The sequence below is a fragment of the Bacillus rossius genome, chromosome 11 (assembly GCF_032445375.1).
Source record: "Bacillus rossius redtenbacheri isolate Brsri chromosome 11, Brsri_v3, whole genome shotgun sequence".
In the NCBI taxonomy this organism is placed as follows: Eukaryota; Metazoa; Arthropoda; class Insecta; order Phasmatodea; family Bacillidae; genus Bacillus; species Bacillus rossius.
Genome location: NC_086338.1, coordinates 32,832,601 through 32,847,372, shown reverse-complemented (window position 1 = coordinate 32,847,372; position 14,772 = coordinate 32,832,601). Strand labels below are relative to the sequence as shown.

The following is a 14,772-nucleotide window of genomic DNA, read 5'->3' as shown; positions in this document are numbered from 1 at the left end:
GCGTTTCGTGGCTCGTCGTGCCAGACGATGACCGGTGTCATCGTCTGAGTGACGGTCACGTACGGTGGTGGGGCGGTTGGGCGTCCAGGTGCCGGGGCGTCGACCTGCATTGCGTCAGGCAGATGCAGGGAGCTCAGGCGACCCGGTAGCCGCGGTGACGTCACGTTGTTGTGGCGTGGCGCCTGTGGCGGCTTGAGTGCGCGTCGCCTCGGCGGCTGCTGTGGCAGGCCGGCCGAGGGGTGGCGTCGTGGTGCCTGTGGCGGCTTGAGTGCGCGTCGCCTCGGCGGCTGCTGTGGCAGGCCGGCCGAGGGGTGGCGTCGTGGTGCCTGTGGCGGCTTGAGTGCGCGTCGCCTCGGTGGCTGCTGTGGCAGGCCGGCCGAGGGTTGGCGTCGTGGCGCCTGTGGCGGCTTGAGTGCGCGTCGCCTCGGCGGCTGCTGTGGCAGGCCGGCCGAGGGGTGGCGTCGTGGTGCCTGTGGCGGCTTGAGTGCGCGTCGCCTTGGCGGCTGCTGTGGCAGGCCGGCCGAGGGGTGGCGTCGTGGCTACTCGGGGGTTCCTGATGTCGCCTCAGGTGGTGACGAAGACGGCGTCAGCGTCGTGCGCGTCTGTTTCGTTCTGGCGGGTTGTATCGACTGAGGCTCGAAGCCAGGCGGCGGGGCCTCGCACAGGCGTCTCGGCGTCGTGGCCCTAGGTGTTGCGTTGTCCAGCGTCCCTTTTGAGACCGCGTACTCATGTGGCAGTGAGGACGGCTGCATGACGTTGAAGCTAGGCGGTGGCGACGGTGTGGCGCGACATGTCGGTGTCGAGTCTGGTGGCGTCCCGGATGAGGCGTGTGTCGGAGACGATGCGGGTTGCGTCGGAATGGTCCTTCGCGGCACGGTGACGGTGGTCAGGTGCGGTGGCGAGGCCATCCCGGCGTCGTGATGTGTCTCCGACACGAGGCGGGTTCGGGACGTCGTGACAGACTGCGGTGGGACGGTCGGCGTCGTGCGTCGTTCGGTCGGCTTCGGCGGGTCAAGCGTCGTCACAGTCATGTTGAGTGGTGTCAGGTCTGCGAGGGGTGTTGAGGCTGGTGGCTTTGGGCCCGGAGGCGGAGGGAGCGGGATTGGCAGCGAGAGGGTGACGAGCGTTGGCGTCGGGACGGAAGGCGTCCTTGGTGAGGCGTAGTACGTCGGCGTGAGTGGCGTCAGGTCGATGAAGCGTGGTCTCGTTGGTGACGGTGTTTCCGGACTTGTGTCGGGAGGCGTCAGGTCTACGAGGGATGCCGAGGTTGGTGGCTTCGGGACAGGAGGCGACGGGAGCGGGATTGCTGGCGGCAGGATGACGGTCGTCGGCGTCGGGACGGTTGTACGTGACGGGACGGATGTCGTCGGGGCGTGCGTTCGTGATACTGGCGCCCGTGGTACGTCATGCGTCGGCGTGAGTGGTGTCTCGATGTCGTGAATCGTCGCGGTGTATCGTAGGGGAGGAATCATTAGCGTCGCTGGTGAATACTGCACCTGGGTGGCTCGTTCTGCGGTGCATTGCGCGCACGTGAAGGTGAAGGGCTCGCGCCGCAAAGTCCCTTCACGCTCGTTGGTACAGTCACGATGCCATAGGTCGGCACACTCGTCATAGTGGTAGCCCATGCTACTTCCTCCGGGACACGACAGGTTTCCACACATCGTCATTCCATATAGGCGATACTCTTGACAATAGCCACACTCGTACCCCGCGGCGGTCCTGCCGTTTAAGTACCAACTCGGGTAGGGGTGGTAACACCCGATGCATTCGTCCGCATACATCTCTGGTTATCGTGCGTGTTCAGCTGTGTTGATTCGTCCTTTCATTCGTGGCGTCGTGCGCGCGGGTCAGTCTGCGCGCGGGGTCGCGCTCGCCGGCTGGGCAGGTGCCCGGACAGCCGCACAAAGCAGAGGCCGAGAATGGCCGCGGCGCGGGTGGGGGTGCGGATGGGCGTGCGAGGCGATGGCCGAGAGCGCCCGGACAGCTGCACAAAGCGGACGGGTGGAGGATTGAAGGGGGGGGGGGGGGGAAAGGGTGTTCGGCCCGTCACGCGAAAGAGAAAGCGGGATGGTGCGGACGTGAAGAGGGGTTGGGGGTGGCCGCTGGGCTGTGACGTCGCTCGCCTGCGTCGCGCGTTCTGCTGGAATGTCGTGCGCTGGGGGAGGGGGAGAGGGATCCTTTGTCCGCTGCTGCTGGCGCGTCAGCCTGTCTAACCCTCGCGCGTCCAAAATGGCCGTTTTCTTGCAGTTTGTTCGGTTTTCACGTATTTTGTTCAAAATTTGGCCACACGCAGGGGCGCCATTTGCTGTCCGCCGCGGTCTCGTGTTCGAGGTCGGGCGCAGGTCCTAGCGGGGTGGCTGGCTTTCTTAGAGATTTCTGTTCTGGGAGGGCGCCAGGCTAGCTCGGTGTCTAACCGTGTGATGGTCGTGGGTTCGTTGCCCCAGCGTGGCCCGCTAGAACCGTCGGCGGTGATGGAATTTGTTTCCTGATTAGGTTGGGTTGTTTAGGTTAATTTACATACACTGTTCTGGTTGTTCTACGGGTCGCACGTCGCGCACGGGAGGTGCGGGGTGGACGTTTTATTGTTCACGATTTACACTGGTTCATTACATTGGGCGCGAGGTCTACTCGGCGGTACATGACTGCCAATGAGGCGTCGGAGCACGTAGAAGTTTTGATTACACTATTATTACAATTACACTTGACAAAACGGCACCCTGTGGTGCTCTTACGTACACGATTACACTCCACACGTTATCTGAGAGGGACACCTGCGTGCCTCTACGTGTGTTTACTTATTAAGTCCTCACGCCAGTCGCAGTTGAGGGAGAGCGTTCGATTAGCATCGGCTAATCTCGTAATCGGTAACTTGCGACGCGCGGGCCCACCTGTGTGGACCGCGGCTCGCTACTAAATTAAAAACACGTTTAAGCTTGGATGTAGCCTGTGCCTGTGCACTGGGCGATTAACTTAAGTTCTGGGGTGGCGGGAGACGGCTCGTACCGTATACTGCACGGCCCCACGTAATGCTTTGTGTGGGGCGTGTTAAATTGACGCGGCTGGGATAGGCCCTACACCGGAAAAGGACAAAGGACAGGGTGCACACGGGGAGTATTACAGGGTGCACACGGGGAGTATTAAAAAAAGGTTTTGGTTGTGACTATAATTACCAGATGGATGTTCGGTGAAACAAAGAGATGCTGGCTCCCCGTGGGACGTGCGTCCGTCCCGGTCCGCGAGTCGCGCTGTACTGGCGTGCAGCCCTGGCGCGAGGGGAGGGGTGAGCTCCCTGTCGCGCCAGAGTTTCTAAAGTTCCGTTATTCGTAAAAATCTATATAATTAACTAATTTTAAGTGGCTCTAAATTCACATAATAAAACTTAATGATTAACTTAATATCTATATATGTTTTAGAATTGACATTTAATAAGTTTGTCTAAAATAAGTTTGAATATTAGAGTCTAGCTGGAGACTGTCTGTTTCTTGATAACTACTCCAGTGGCGAATGATAATGCTAATTTGGGGCGGTTTGCGTTACGTCCCACGTTTCACTACTGAATTTAGGCTGAAGGCCGCAAGGGTTGCACTCACAGCTGTTTTAGTAGAAAACTACACGTGAGTGACCCGGGCACTCCTACGTCGCACTTTATTAATTAGGGTTTTTTGTTTGTTTTTGATTACGTTATTATTGTGTGGGGAATTTTGTAGGCACGGGGAGTGTGTTGCATGCGTAATAAAAATGGTTCGCTATTCTCTACCTTGGGCTGCGGTCCGCTCACTTGACTCAGGTGGGCCATGGCTAGGGGTGCTTTCCGTTAGCGGAGTCGAGTACTGGCGGGTGCAGGTCGGGCTTTGGGGTGGCCTTCGGCCGTACGATGTCAATAGTACTAGTTTTTTTATGCGAAACAAAATTGAAATTGAATGTTTAAAATATTTGAGAAGTCAAGTCGAATTGAGAATATTGTTCTTAGCAAGGCTGTTTTACACTTATTTTATAAAATACTGGATTGAAATAAAAAAAAATTAAAGTTTGTAATGTTTGAACAAAGATATTATCCAATTGGGCCCTATATATAAAATCTTTCAAGAAAAGTTATTATCTGAACATGCATTATATTAATATTGAGCATTCATAAAAGCAAACCTAAAGTGCCATGTTTGATTATTTTTTTTGAGTAGCCAACTTCATTCGTGCTAAACATATACAACACAAAAAAAAATTAATGAATGAATCTTGGGCTTCCAGGTTTTAAAGCTTCACAACAAACGCCTAGCCTGACATCAGACGCAAAGCTCTGCATCACAACAGAAGCTTCAAATAAAACAAATAGCATATTTTCTGGCAAAGTCAAATGGAATATCAAAAAGAGCAAAATGCACAGATCTTTTTTGCAGTTATGGCAATGGTAAAGTTTAAAATCAAAAGATTTTTTTTTGATTGTGAGGTTTTAAGAGTTGTTCATTGAATAATAGAGAGGGAGCTGTAAAAATTATTTGATCCTGAGCACTAGTTTCTGTGGACAGCCCTGGCCAAAGTCTTGGTAGATATCTCTCCCTGGTTTCTTTCTTGTTAGTCCTCAGTACGGCACTTTAGCTGACATTAAGAACGTCTAAGCTGTATAAACAATGTAATAAAAATATTTACTGAAGGTTGCTGTGAAACTTTCCTACAGCAATGTGACCACCATGAATCACCATGAATTTTTACCCACAAAGATGCTTGCTGCAGACAGTACTAAATTGTGTATAACATGCGTATGGTGTGTTCTCAGTTAGCAGGTGATCTTGAGTCAGGCTGGGTACAGGCTACAAGCTTATCCATCAAGCTTGCATCAATGTTTTCATGCCTGCATCACATGCTCGTAGCCACCTTGATTCTGACTTGGTGATAGCACAGTGTCTCTGCAGTATTGAAGTGGTTCATTTCATCTGATTAGAGCTTACGATTCATTAGGAGTCCCTTACGCATGATTTTTCACATGTTCCCAGAAGAAATCAAGGTACATTCAACAGTTGGATGTCAAGCGACAGATCCACTATCCATTTGTCCCCAAACAAACGAAAAGCCAACGAATATTGTTTAGTAATATCGGCAACATCAATTTGAAAAATAATTCCTGTTATTGAAATTAATAACCAAACAAAACGTTGTGGTTAAATGAATATTAATTGAATATTTTAGTGTAAATAGTAAGTTCATTTAGTTTATGTGAAATGGTTATAGAAACTATGTTTTGACATATTTTGTTTTTCTATAACAATCAGAAAAGATAAATATGTATCAATTTTTTTTTATCATCAGTTCATGTATTTAATGCATGATATCTAATATTCCCCCTATTCATATGGAATGACATCTAGTTTATTATGGCCTCGAATAGAAGACGAAGATGACCATCTATATAAAACAACCATGACTCTACGACAAACTCTCTTATATTATTGTGAACTTTTAAAATGGCAATGACTATGTCTCATCCTGAAACTAAAGTAATTAATTGTCAAAAACATTTTGGCAAAATTTTTTTATTTTCTCCCTTAGCAATTTTTTTTTTGAAGCTACATAAATAATGATTAGGACATTAAAATAGACTATTACCAATTTATAGAGAATCATATTGTAGTGAAATCTCATTACAATGTACCTACTTAAAAAATCCCACCTTTTTGGTACTTAATAATGAAATGAACTGTTACTAAATGTAAAACACTTTGTTGGGAACTGAAATATATATACTTTAAAGTGAGGTAATTTGTAATGAGGTTTCACTGTATGTTCTATACACCATCAGTATCAGTATGGTGTAAAGTGACAGCCGTCAGGCCAAGTGAACGCAGCGTGTGTGCCGGTGCCACCAGGACCACTGCGACTGGCCGGAGAACACGGTGTGCGGCACGGGGGCGGAGGGAGGCCCCAGTCCCGGCTCGACCACGACGGAGCCCCCGCACAGCAGCACCAGCTGGGTCGAGGCGACCACCGCCACCGTCACCACCACCACCACCCGGCGACCCTCCACCCCGGGCACCGCCACCCAGGACACGGGCTACAAGGTCGTCTGCTACTTCACCAACTGGGCCTGGTACAGGTGGGCATCGCTCATCGCTCTGCGCACCTGCAAATCAGGGTTGCCACTATTTTAAATTTTTAAAATTCCCTGACATTTGCAGGTTTTCCTCGACAAGCTACAGAGTTTTTCCTGACAGTTTTTAATCTTGCACTTGAAGCTAGTCACAATGCCATATCAGATTATACATCGTACATCATTTCAGCATGACAGAGTAGCGTTAATATAGCTGGAGTTGCTTGGCTTCTGGGTTGTAGCCATGTCAAAAGTGAGATGTCATTGAAGTTTCAGTCGATGTTGCAGAAGCCATCATCAGGGAGCAGTTACCTAAGCCTGCAATTCTTTCTAATATGGCTGACAGTCACGGCGACCTTGTATTTCATCGGCTACTGAGCGTGTCGTGTCTGTCGTGGCGTTGTGACTCCAGCTTAAGAAGACAGCTCCAGTTTGACTGCCCCCCAGTGTGTTTGTGTCTACTTGCCCTTTAAAATACCACTTACGAGTTCCATTGACTCAGTCAGGCGACTCGCTCTGCGAGTCTGGAAAAGTCGTAACGAGCATATGCCCCGTTACGTTTTAAACTCATTTTCGTTACCTTTTTTATTCGTACATGTTTATAAACTTTCCTGATATGGAGCTCAACGTTGTGAGTGATGGCTTCTCCGAATGCCACAGAATGTCACACCTTGAAAGTATGTCTGTAACACGTCACCAACCGGCAGTCAGCACGGCAGTTGTTGATTCCAGGCAGGGCATTGGCAAGTACTTGCCCGACGACATAGACGACACCTTGTGCACGCACATCGCTTACGGGTTCGCAGTGCTGGACGGGACGTCGCTCACAATCAAGCCACATGACAGCTGGGCCGACATTGACAACAGTAAGTCCTCCTTCTGCACCTAGTCGAGTACTTTTATTGTTCATGTTTATAGACAGACAGTTATGCAACTTCCAGGTGCAAATGCTCTTAAAAGGCTACTGCCTTACGTTTCAAGCAGCAATTCAATATGAGTTTTATTTTACATAGTGTAGATGTAATAAATGTGACAAGTCATACTCATAATACTGTATTTCGTCGCATTATGGGGAGAGATATATACCAAAAAAAAATACATTTTGGTTTCCATAGATTTTCTCCCATTACAATTTTTCATTGCGTAATATTGAAAATGTTCCTTTGTTTAAGCATATATCACACATCAAAAGATTTAAAAAGACAATAACATAGTTTCTATTTACATTATTATTACAGTTGTATTCTCAAAACATTTAAGTACTAAATGCCAAAGACTTCCCAGGGTAAATTGTATGTAGCAGCCAGTATTTATTAACTTCAGGAATTCCATTTATTTATGTAATATGTCTTAATGAAACCTAATTTAAAAAAATCAAAAGAATGTAAATTTTTATGTGCCAGAAACAGTTGAAACCAAGATAATAAAATATGTGATAATACAGTAGAACTCTGTTATAATGTTCCTGCTTAGAAAGTCAGATCTTCAAAGTCCCAATTTTTTCCCCATAAGGACAATGTTTCCTGCATATTACGCCTGCTTATAATGTTTGCTTTATAAATTTCAATAAATGCAAAAAAAAAGTTTTGAAAATTTAACTATTCCAACACATATCCCATCTGTGTAGTTTAACATGTTAAAAGGTTTAGTTCATACTATGTGCATTGTTTACAATCACTACTGTACCACAGATTGTTCAGTTACAATTATATGGAAAAACAAAATGTGTGTCAGAACATTAGTGCTACATGTTAGTGCTAGCTAATGCCGTGTATGCAATGTATAGAAGGTATATAACATTTGCAGTTACACGTTTGTTGGCACCTTTGTCTTGAAAAAAAACTTTTCGAATCCTTCCATTCCTTGCCATTTTAGTGTTTTCAGATGCACGTACACAGTCCTACAATATTTTAGTTTGCCAACCCGCAGTTACACAAATAAAAAATGATGAAGAGTTTAACTTATTTCATCATCATTGTCACGAACAGTGAATCGTTTTACAGAAATGTGACAGTGTGTTTTTAACGACAAATAAAATAAAAGCTGGAAGCACAAAGTAATTGATAAATTGTTAGCTTGGTCAAGCAAATTAAAGCATCGAGTGTATTCATCAATGGTTTTAAATTTAAATTTGTTTACATAGCTTGATGAGTCAATTGGTAAATCGTTTAAGCACTGACAGGTGCTAGATTGGTGTCTACTGCTTATAACATTTTCCTGCTTATAATGTATTTTTCCTTAGCATTATAACAGGGTTCTACTGAATATTATTTCTCCGGGATGTGTTCCAAGACATGGATAAAATTAATAAAATGAAAGTTATGTCTTTAGATGCTATTAATATAAAAATATTATAGCCCTTCAGGAATGCAAAAGAAATAAACTGTTATCAGTAATGAATTACGTTTAATGGGTACGAGGCACTGACTCTACTGCACTCTCTTGCAATAGTTAGTGGGACTAGTGGCACGCTGTTCAAACACATGTCACACACACAGGTTCAAGATGTGAAGTTGGCAGGCGGAGGGACAGAGGATAATGGAGGGGTACATCGGGCTCACAGGAGGGGCGTAGCCCCTGGACGACGTCAAGGCAGATAGGCAGGCAGGAGCCACCACAACTTGGGGGGGGGGGGGTCAATGTGTTGAATCATGCTTCTCGTGATCCTAGCAATTAAAGTATCATTACTGAATTCTGTGACTCTTACTTCACACACACCCAGATCCACAAATTGCCAATTCAAACTAAGGTTTTTTTTCTTCCAGCTAAAAGTAAGGAACAAAATAAGAAGAGGTTGTGGGCTCGAAGCTGACCATTTGCACTGGTTTCCAATCCTTCTTTTCACGATAATGCAATTGCAGTTTCTTTTTTTCACATGAAGTTTTCTTTTGCTTTAACAATCACAGTGTGGACCAGTAATCAAATAACTCACACTTAACTTTTGGCCAGCATTTAAATTTTTTTTAAAGTAATATTTTGAATTGTCATTGCAGACATTGTATATAATTTATCAGTGACATGCAGCCTCTACATACAGAAATTAATGGAAATTTTACTCATGAGATTTATTAAACATACATACCATCTAAAGAAAATCCATTATTTTTATAACAAACAGTTATTTTTATATATTAGTACATATTTTTCAACCTGCTGAAAGAGGTGCAAATGTTGACATAAAAGGAATTGCAGTTCGGACGTTCAGTGACGCAGTGTAAATGCCTGCGCAGGCTTCTACAAGAAGGTGGTGGACCTGAAGCGGAAAGGGCTGAAGGTGGTGATAGCGATCGGCGGCTGGAACGACTCGCTGGGCGACAAGTACAGCCGCCTGGTGAACAGCCCGGCCGCCAGGAGAAAGTTCGTCGACCACGTCGTCCAGTTCATCGAGCAGCACGGCTTCGACGGCCTGGACCTCGACTGGGAGTACCCCAAGTGCTGGCAGGTGAGCCTCGACCGCAACTCTCGCGACAAACACTGCCAGTCCTTTACGTTCCATGCTGCAGAGACTTGTACGTGGAGCGTTCTTAGATTACTGTGAAACTGAAATAGGTATTCATTATGTCACGTACATTTGATTTTGGTGTTTTACCATTACCGTATTTACCCGAAAATAATGCAACACTGAATACAACGCAACCCCAAAGTTAATGATTTTGAATTTCTGAAAAAGACTTTGTGGAATGGAAATCACAATTCAGGTACAACGCAATTGAATATTATTAAAATAATTAGATTTATTCCATATTTACTAAACCCTTTGTGGTGCCAGTAGAGTAGAGTTATTTACATAGTCTCTTTTGAAACACCAAGCTGCAGTTAAAAAGAAACATTGTGTTTTATGACTAGTTCAAAAGGCAAAGATTGTGGTGATACAGGCGGGTGGTAATGTTGGAGGGTGGAAGAGTAGGGGAGGTGGTGCCACGGTGAAAACAAGCAGATCCCTTTCCTTCATCCTGCATCTCTCATCTGTCATCTGTCATCTGTCACGCCTGTCCAGAGGTCCAGGAAGCCACCCCGCACTGAAGTGGCATGAGTGATGCAGTTTACAGGCAGAGCATGTAGTTTTTAAACTAAATGGAGGTTCAGTATGCGGGAATCAGCGGCTATCTAAAGTGGCTTAAGTGACACATTTCAGAGGCAGAACCTGTAGTTTTTCAACCAAGTTGTTCCCAATGGCAAAATACAATTTTGTGTTTATAATGGTAACTGTGGTAAAAATCACAGCGTTATACTCAGGTAAATACAATAATTATTTAGCTTTGAAAATTAGTAAAGAATATGTTCATTAACTTTTATAAAAAAATGGGCTTCAAAATACTTGTTTTATGCAGTCGCCACTCTTTAATCCAAAATTCTTCAGTTTCGCACATTATGTAATCCAGTACTGATAAATTCACTAGCATCGGAGGGGAAGGGGAGATTCTGATGTTTAAAGACATCTGAATCACATATGCAATGCGACATCAGAGATTTTCCAAACATAATGCTCATGTTATGTTTCCTTGCCATAGAGCCACTTATTACAAGTTTTATTTAAATAGTTATCATTGTACGGAATATTATTTCTTCTTTGATATTTCCATTAAACTATACTGACATTCAAGAATACAGGAGATCCATTTATCTGGTTCAGCCGTGGTCCTAAACGCACCAGATTAAACAACTTTTACTGCTTATTTCCTGTAAATATTTACCATGTAAATATTTTATTTAAGTTTCTTAACATTCTGCAATAATATATTATTGTAGAATAATAACACCCTATTATAAATTTATAAAACTGGGAACTTTTGGAGGCATGTTTTAATTTCAATGACTATATCATTGTTTTTACCAGTACTTCATGTGACAAATGTTGTGTTTGATCTGCAGAATATCACAGTATGCCAAATGTCATGGTGAATTTCACAATAAAAAAATCTGCATGTTTCTCCAGCGTATGAAATTATCAGCCATATTAAATTGCCAAATCCAGCACACAGGAAAATGCCAACTGCTGGTATGATGTAATATTTTTACTTAGCACATCGGTAAGTACATTCTATTCTACTCAGTTCAAAGAAGTACACCTTTGTTAAGAACTAATTACTAATCAGTCGAAAAATTGACAAAACCTAACTGAAATTACAACAATGTTATCTTTTATTATGGTAAATAAATTATTTTAGTATGAATTTTGTTAAAAAATGTATGCATTAAATGGATTTGAAAAAAAAATTAATATTTCATTGTTTGATCTTGCACAGTAATGATGTTGGCACACTTTTCAATCCCAAATTATTTCCTGATTTATTTTTAGGTTTCCGAGTGGGGTGTATACATGGTTTTTTTATTACTAATGATTTTATTGTATGAGTGAATCATGAGACTATCTTGGTGAAATAAGTAAATACTTTTAATTTCATATTTGTTGGATAATACAGCTTTTTTTTTAAAATAAGATGCAGTGTGAAAATAAAAACAATAAAGCTGAAACAGCCTGTTTTGAAACGACGTTCACCTATGAATAAAACCATGAAGTCTTGCCCCTACACGTGACGTATGTCCGCACAGGTGGACTGCAACAAGGGGCCAGAGTCGGACAAAGAGGGCTTCGCGGCGCTGGTGCGGGAGCTCAGCTCCGCCTTCAAGCCACGGGGGCTCCTGCTGTCCTCCGCCGTGTCCCCTAGCAAGGTCGTCATCGACCAAGGTGAGCACTGCCCCACCACGCTGCGCTTGTCATCGCTGGCACCACAAGTCTGGAACACCCGCTGACCAGTCAAATAAAATACATTAGACTCCCGACTAACCCGGTTGGGGGTTATCCGTTTTTTCGGGTTAACGGGGCCACATTTGATTTCTGTAAACCATAACGCACGTATATTTGACTATTTATTTTTTTTATTTTTGTGACAGGGCATTTTATGCTGCAATTCAAGACGAAAAATTTTGCCAAATACAACATATTACTATAACGGTCAAAACCGTAAAAAAAAATCATTAGATTAGATGACCCTGACACGACTAGGTGGTCAGGGTCCATTTCTGCTATGTCAAAAAAATAGGCAGATGGTACTATCACAATATGTCTGATATTAAAAATGTACTTCGATTTTGTCATCTTTTTTATGAAATTGTTTTCAGACATTATGCACGTAGCACTTAATCCTAAGTGCATTTTCTAAAAATGTCAACAAATTTTACTGAACTGTATTATAGCCACCCGGTTCAATTCTTTTTTAAACCTCGGTACTTGTTACACTCTAATGTTAAGAACGTCTGTTCACTTGCTAAGCTCTTGTCCCTCGATTCACGACAGCGCACACGGCAGCAGGCTGTTCTGACCATGGAGGTGTTAGTCTGTGGAGCGGGTGTTTGTTCTGATGCTGACGTCAACTGATTAGCATTTGTATAGCAAAACAAATTGTATGTATTAACTTCTCGTCATGCATTGGACAGCTGTGAAATTTGAGCGGTGACCGTAACATTATACATATGGCATAGAAATTAAGGTGAAGGTGTAATGCAAGTCTCTTAAGTGCTTTCAATAATCTGTACCAGTTTTTTTTATGCCTGAAAGTTACCTTTAGCCATTTTAACTCTTCTAAAAATACAGTTTAGAAAACTTAACTAAAAAATACATTTTTAAAAACTTAATAAGAATTTAAAAAGCATAAACTTGACATTGTATATTATTAGAAAGATTATTTAACCTGTTAACGTAATTTCCGACTCTATTGCTTACTAAATGCATGTCTGCCATTATTTTCCACAAGAGCATTTGCCATAAAGTGCATCTTAGTGGTGTAAGGTAAACTAGTCCTGAAAGCTTCTGGGTTTTCTCTCCAGAGATGGTGTTGACATGCAGGATGGCGGAATACAAACGTTTGCTGAACACTTTGGTGTTGTCGGAAATAATTATCCAATGCAATGAAGGAAGCAAATAGCTACTGAGGAAACACAAAATATTGTTTGTTGATTTATCACATTATTAATTCATTGGATTTCTAATTCATTGCATAGTATTTAATGCTAAACTAGAAGTTTCCATTGTGCGCGCATAGAAATAAGAAGTCAAAAATTATTTTTGTATTTACGGTTTACGAAAGTGAAATATGGCACAGTTAGTCCGCAAAACGGATAACCCACACCCGAATAATTGGGAGTATTGAGTATTTGAGACCATAAATTGGTAAATGTTCCTAGGTCCATCTCTGAACTATTTATTGCTATGTTTAGCAACTGCATCCTTCTTTGTGCGATAGCTCCTCCTGGGGTACTTTATGTGGAGCCGCCCCTGATTCACAGTCTATACAACCTAATCAAATCAGTGCTATAGATACATCACAAAAAGGGCAAAGTGAGTTAGTTGATTGCATGTGTTTTGCAGGTTACGACGTGCCAGTTCTGTCGCAGTATTTTGATTGGATCTCGGTGATGACGTACGACTTCCACGGCCACTGGGACAAGCAGACAGGGCATGTAGCACCCCTCGACTACTATCCCGGCGATACCTATGATTACTTCAATGCTGTAAGTTTTACACTGTTTATCTTTCCCGTTTAGTAATGGTGTTCGAAAAAATATTCTCAGTACATAATACATCAATGGTAAAAAAAAAAAGCCATGTCGGGCAGAGTGACTAAAATTTCTTAACATGTTTCTGATTCTGTTTGAACTATATGTTAAGCTAAAATAAATATAAACAATTAAAAAATGGGGGGAAAGATGGAAGGAAATTAATTAGTTTTTGGGTCATGGCAATATATATTTTAGGTTTAATATTAAAAGTTTCACAAAGAACGTACATATTAGTTTTCTTTTGTGTGTAACATATTAGCTCTCAGTTTACAGCATTTGGTGGGAGTAACTTCGTAAATGCAAAATAAATGTGTAACAGGAAGTATGGATAAGCGCATACCATACAATTTTAATTTGAGAAATAAATAGTACCTTCTTGGTAAACATTATTATTATTATTATTATTATTATTAAGATTATTATTATTATTAAGATTATTATTATTATTAATATTATTACTAAAAAGTGTAACATCTTAGATCTTGGTATACAGCTTTTGGAGGGAGTAACTTCGTGAATGAGACAGAAATGTGTAACAGGAAGTAGGGAGAAGAATGTGCCATTCAATTTTCGGTGCAGCCTACAGTTGGCGCTTGTGTTGCACCATGTCACAGAGCGCAAACATTTCCATGGCATATGAAGAGATAGAGAGAGAGAGACAGAGACAAAAAAGGTGAAAGAAAAAGAGGACACAGCTGTTTAAATTTGTTATGCTAACAGCAGTCTTAAACAGCACGATGCTTTGCCATCTGACTTTTCGAATACATTATAAATGTGTTGTGAAATAATGTGTAATGTATAATATAATATCTATAATTTTATGTGTTGTATTAAAATACATGTTAATACATAGTTTGTGATACGACAGGTTAGATGTTAGACATCACTGGTGAGTACTGAAAGACTCACTCACTTGTTTTAATTGTATAAATTAAACAAACAAATATTTTAGATTTGATTTTAAATATGGCTTTACCTTCTTCTTGTCAGATTCATTTATTCCATCATGTCTGTAGTCAATATAGTCAGTTAAAAGGCAACCTATAAACTTTTGAATTTGTTTTGAGTACCATGGAACTTAAAATCACAGTCACAATGATAGTTAGCTGTATGTTTTCATTATGATCTATAAG

General features: G+C 42.7%; 1 protein-coding gene across 1 annotated transcript in view; it reads left to right on the top strand.

Annotated features, from left to right (window-relative positions):
* LOC134536776 (probable chitinase 10) overlaps positions 1-14,772 on the top strand; it is a 108,608-nt gene that overhangs the window by 87,617 nt on the left and 6,219 nt on the right. Inside the window, exons 34-38 of the mRNA XM_063376692.1 lie at positions 5,859-6,085; positions 6,812-6,945; positions 9,310-9,521; positions 11,633-11,768; positions 13,449-13,591. Coding sequence (XP_063232762.1) covers positions 5,859-6,085; positions 6,812-6,945; positions 9,310-9,521; positions 11,633-11,768; positions 13,449-13,591 — 852 coding nt within the window. The remainder of the gene's footprint in view (positions 1-5,858; positions 6,086-6,811; positions 6,946-9,309; positions 9,522-11,632; positions 11,769-13,448; positions 13,592-14,772) is intronic.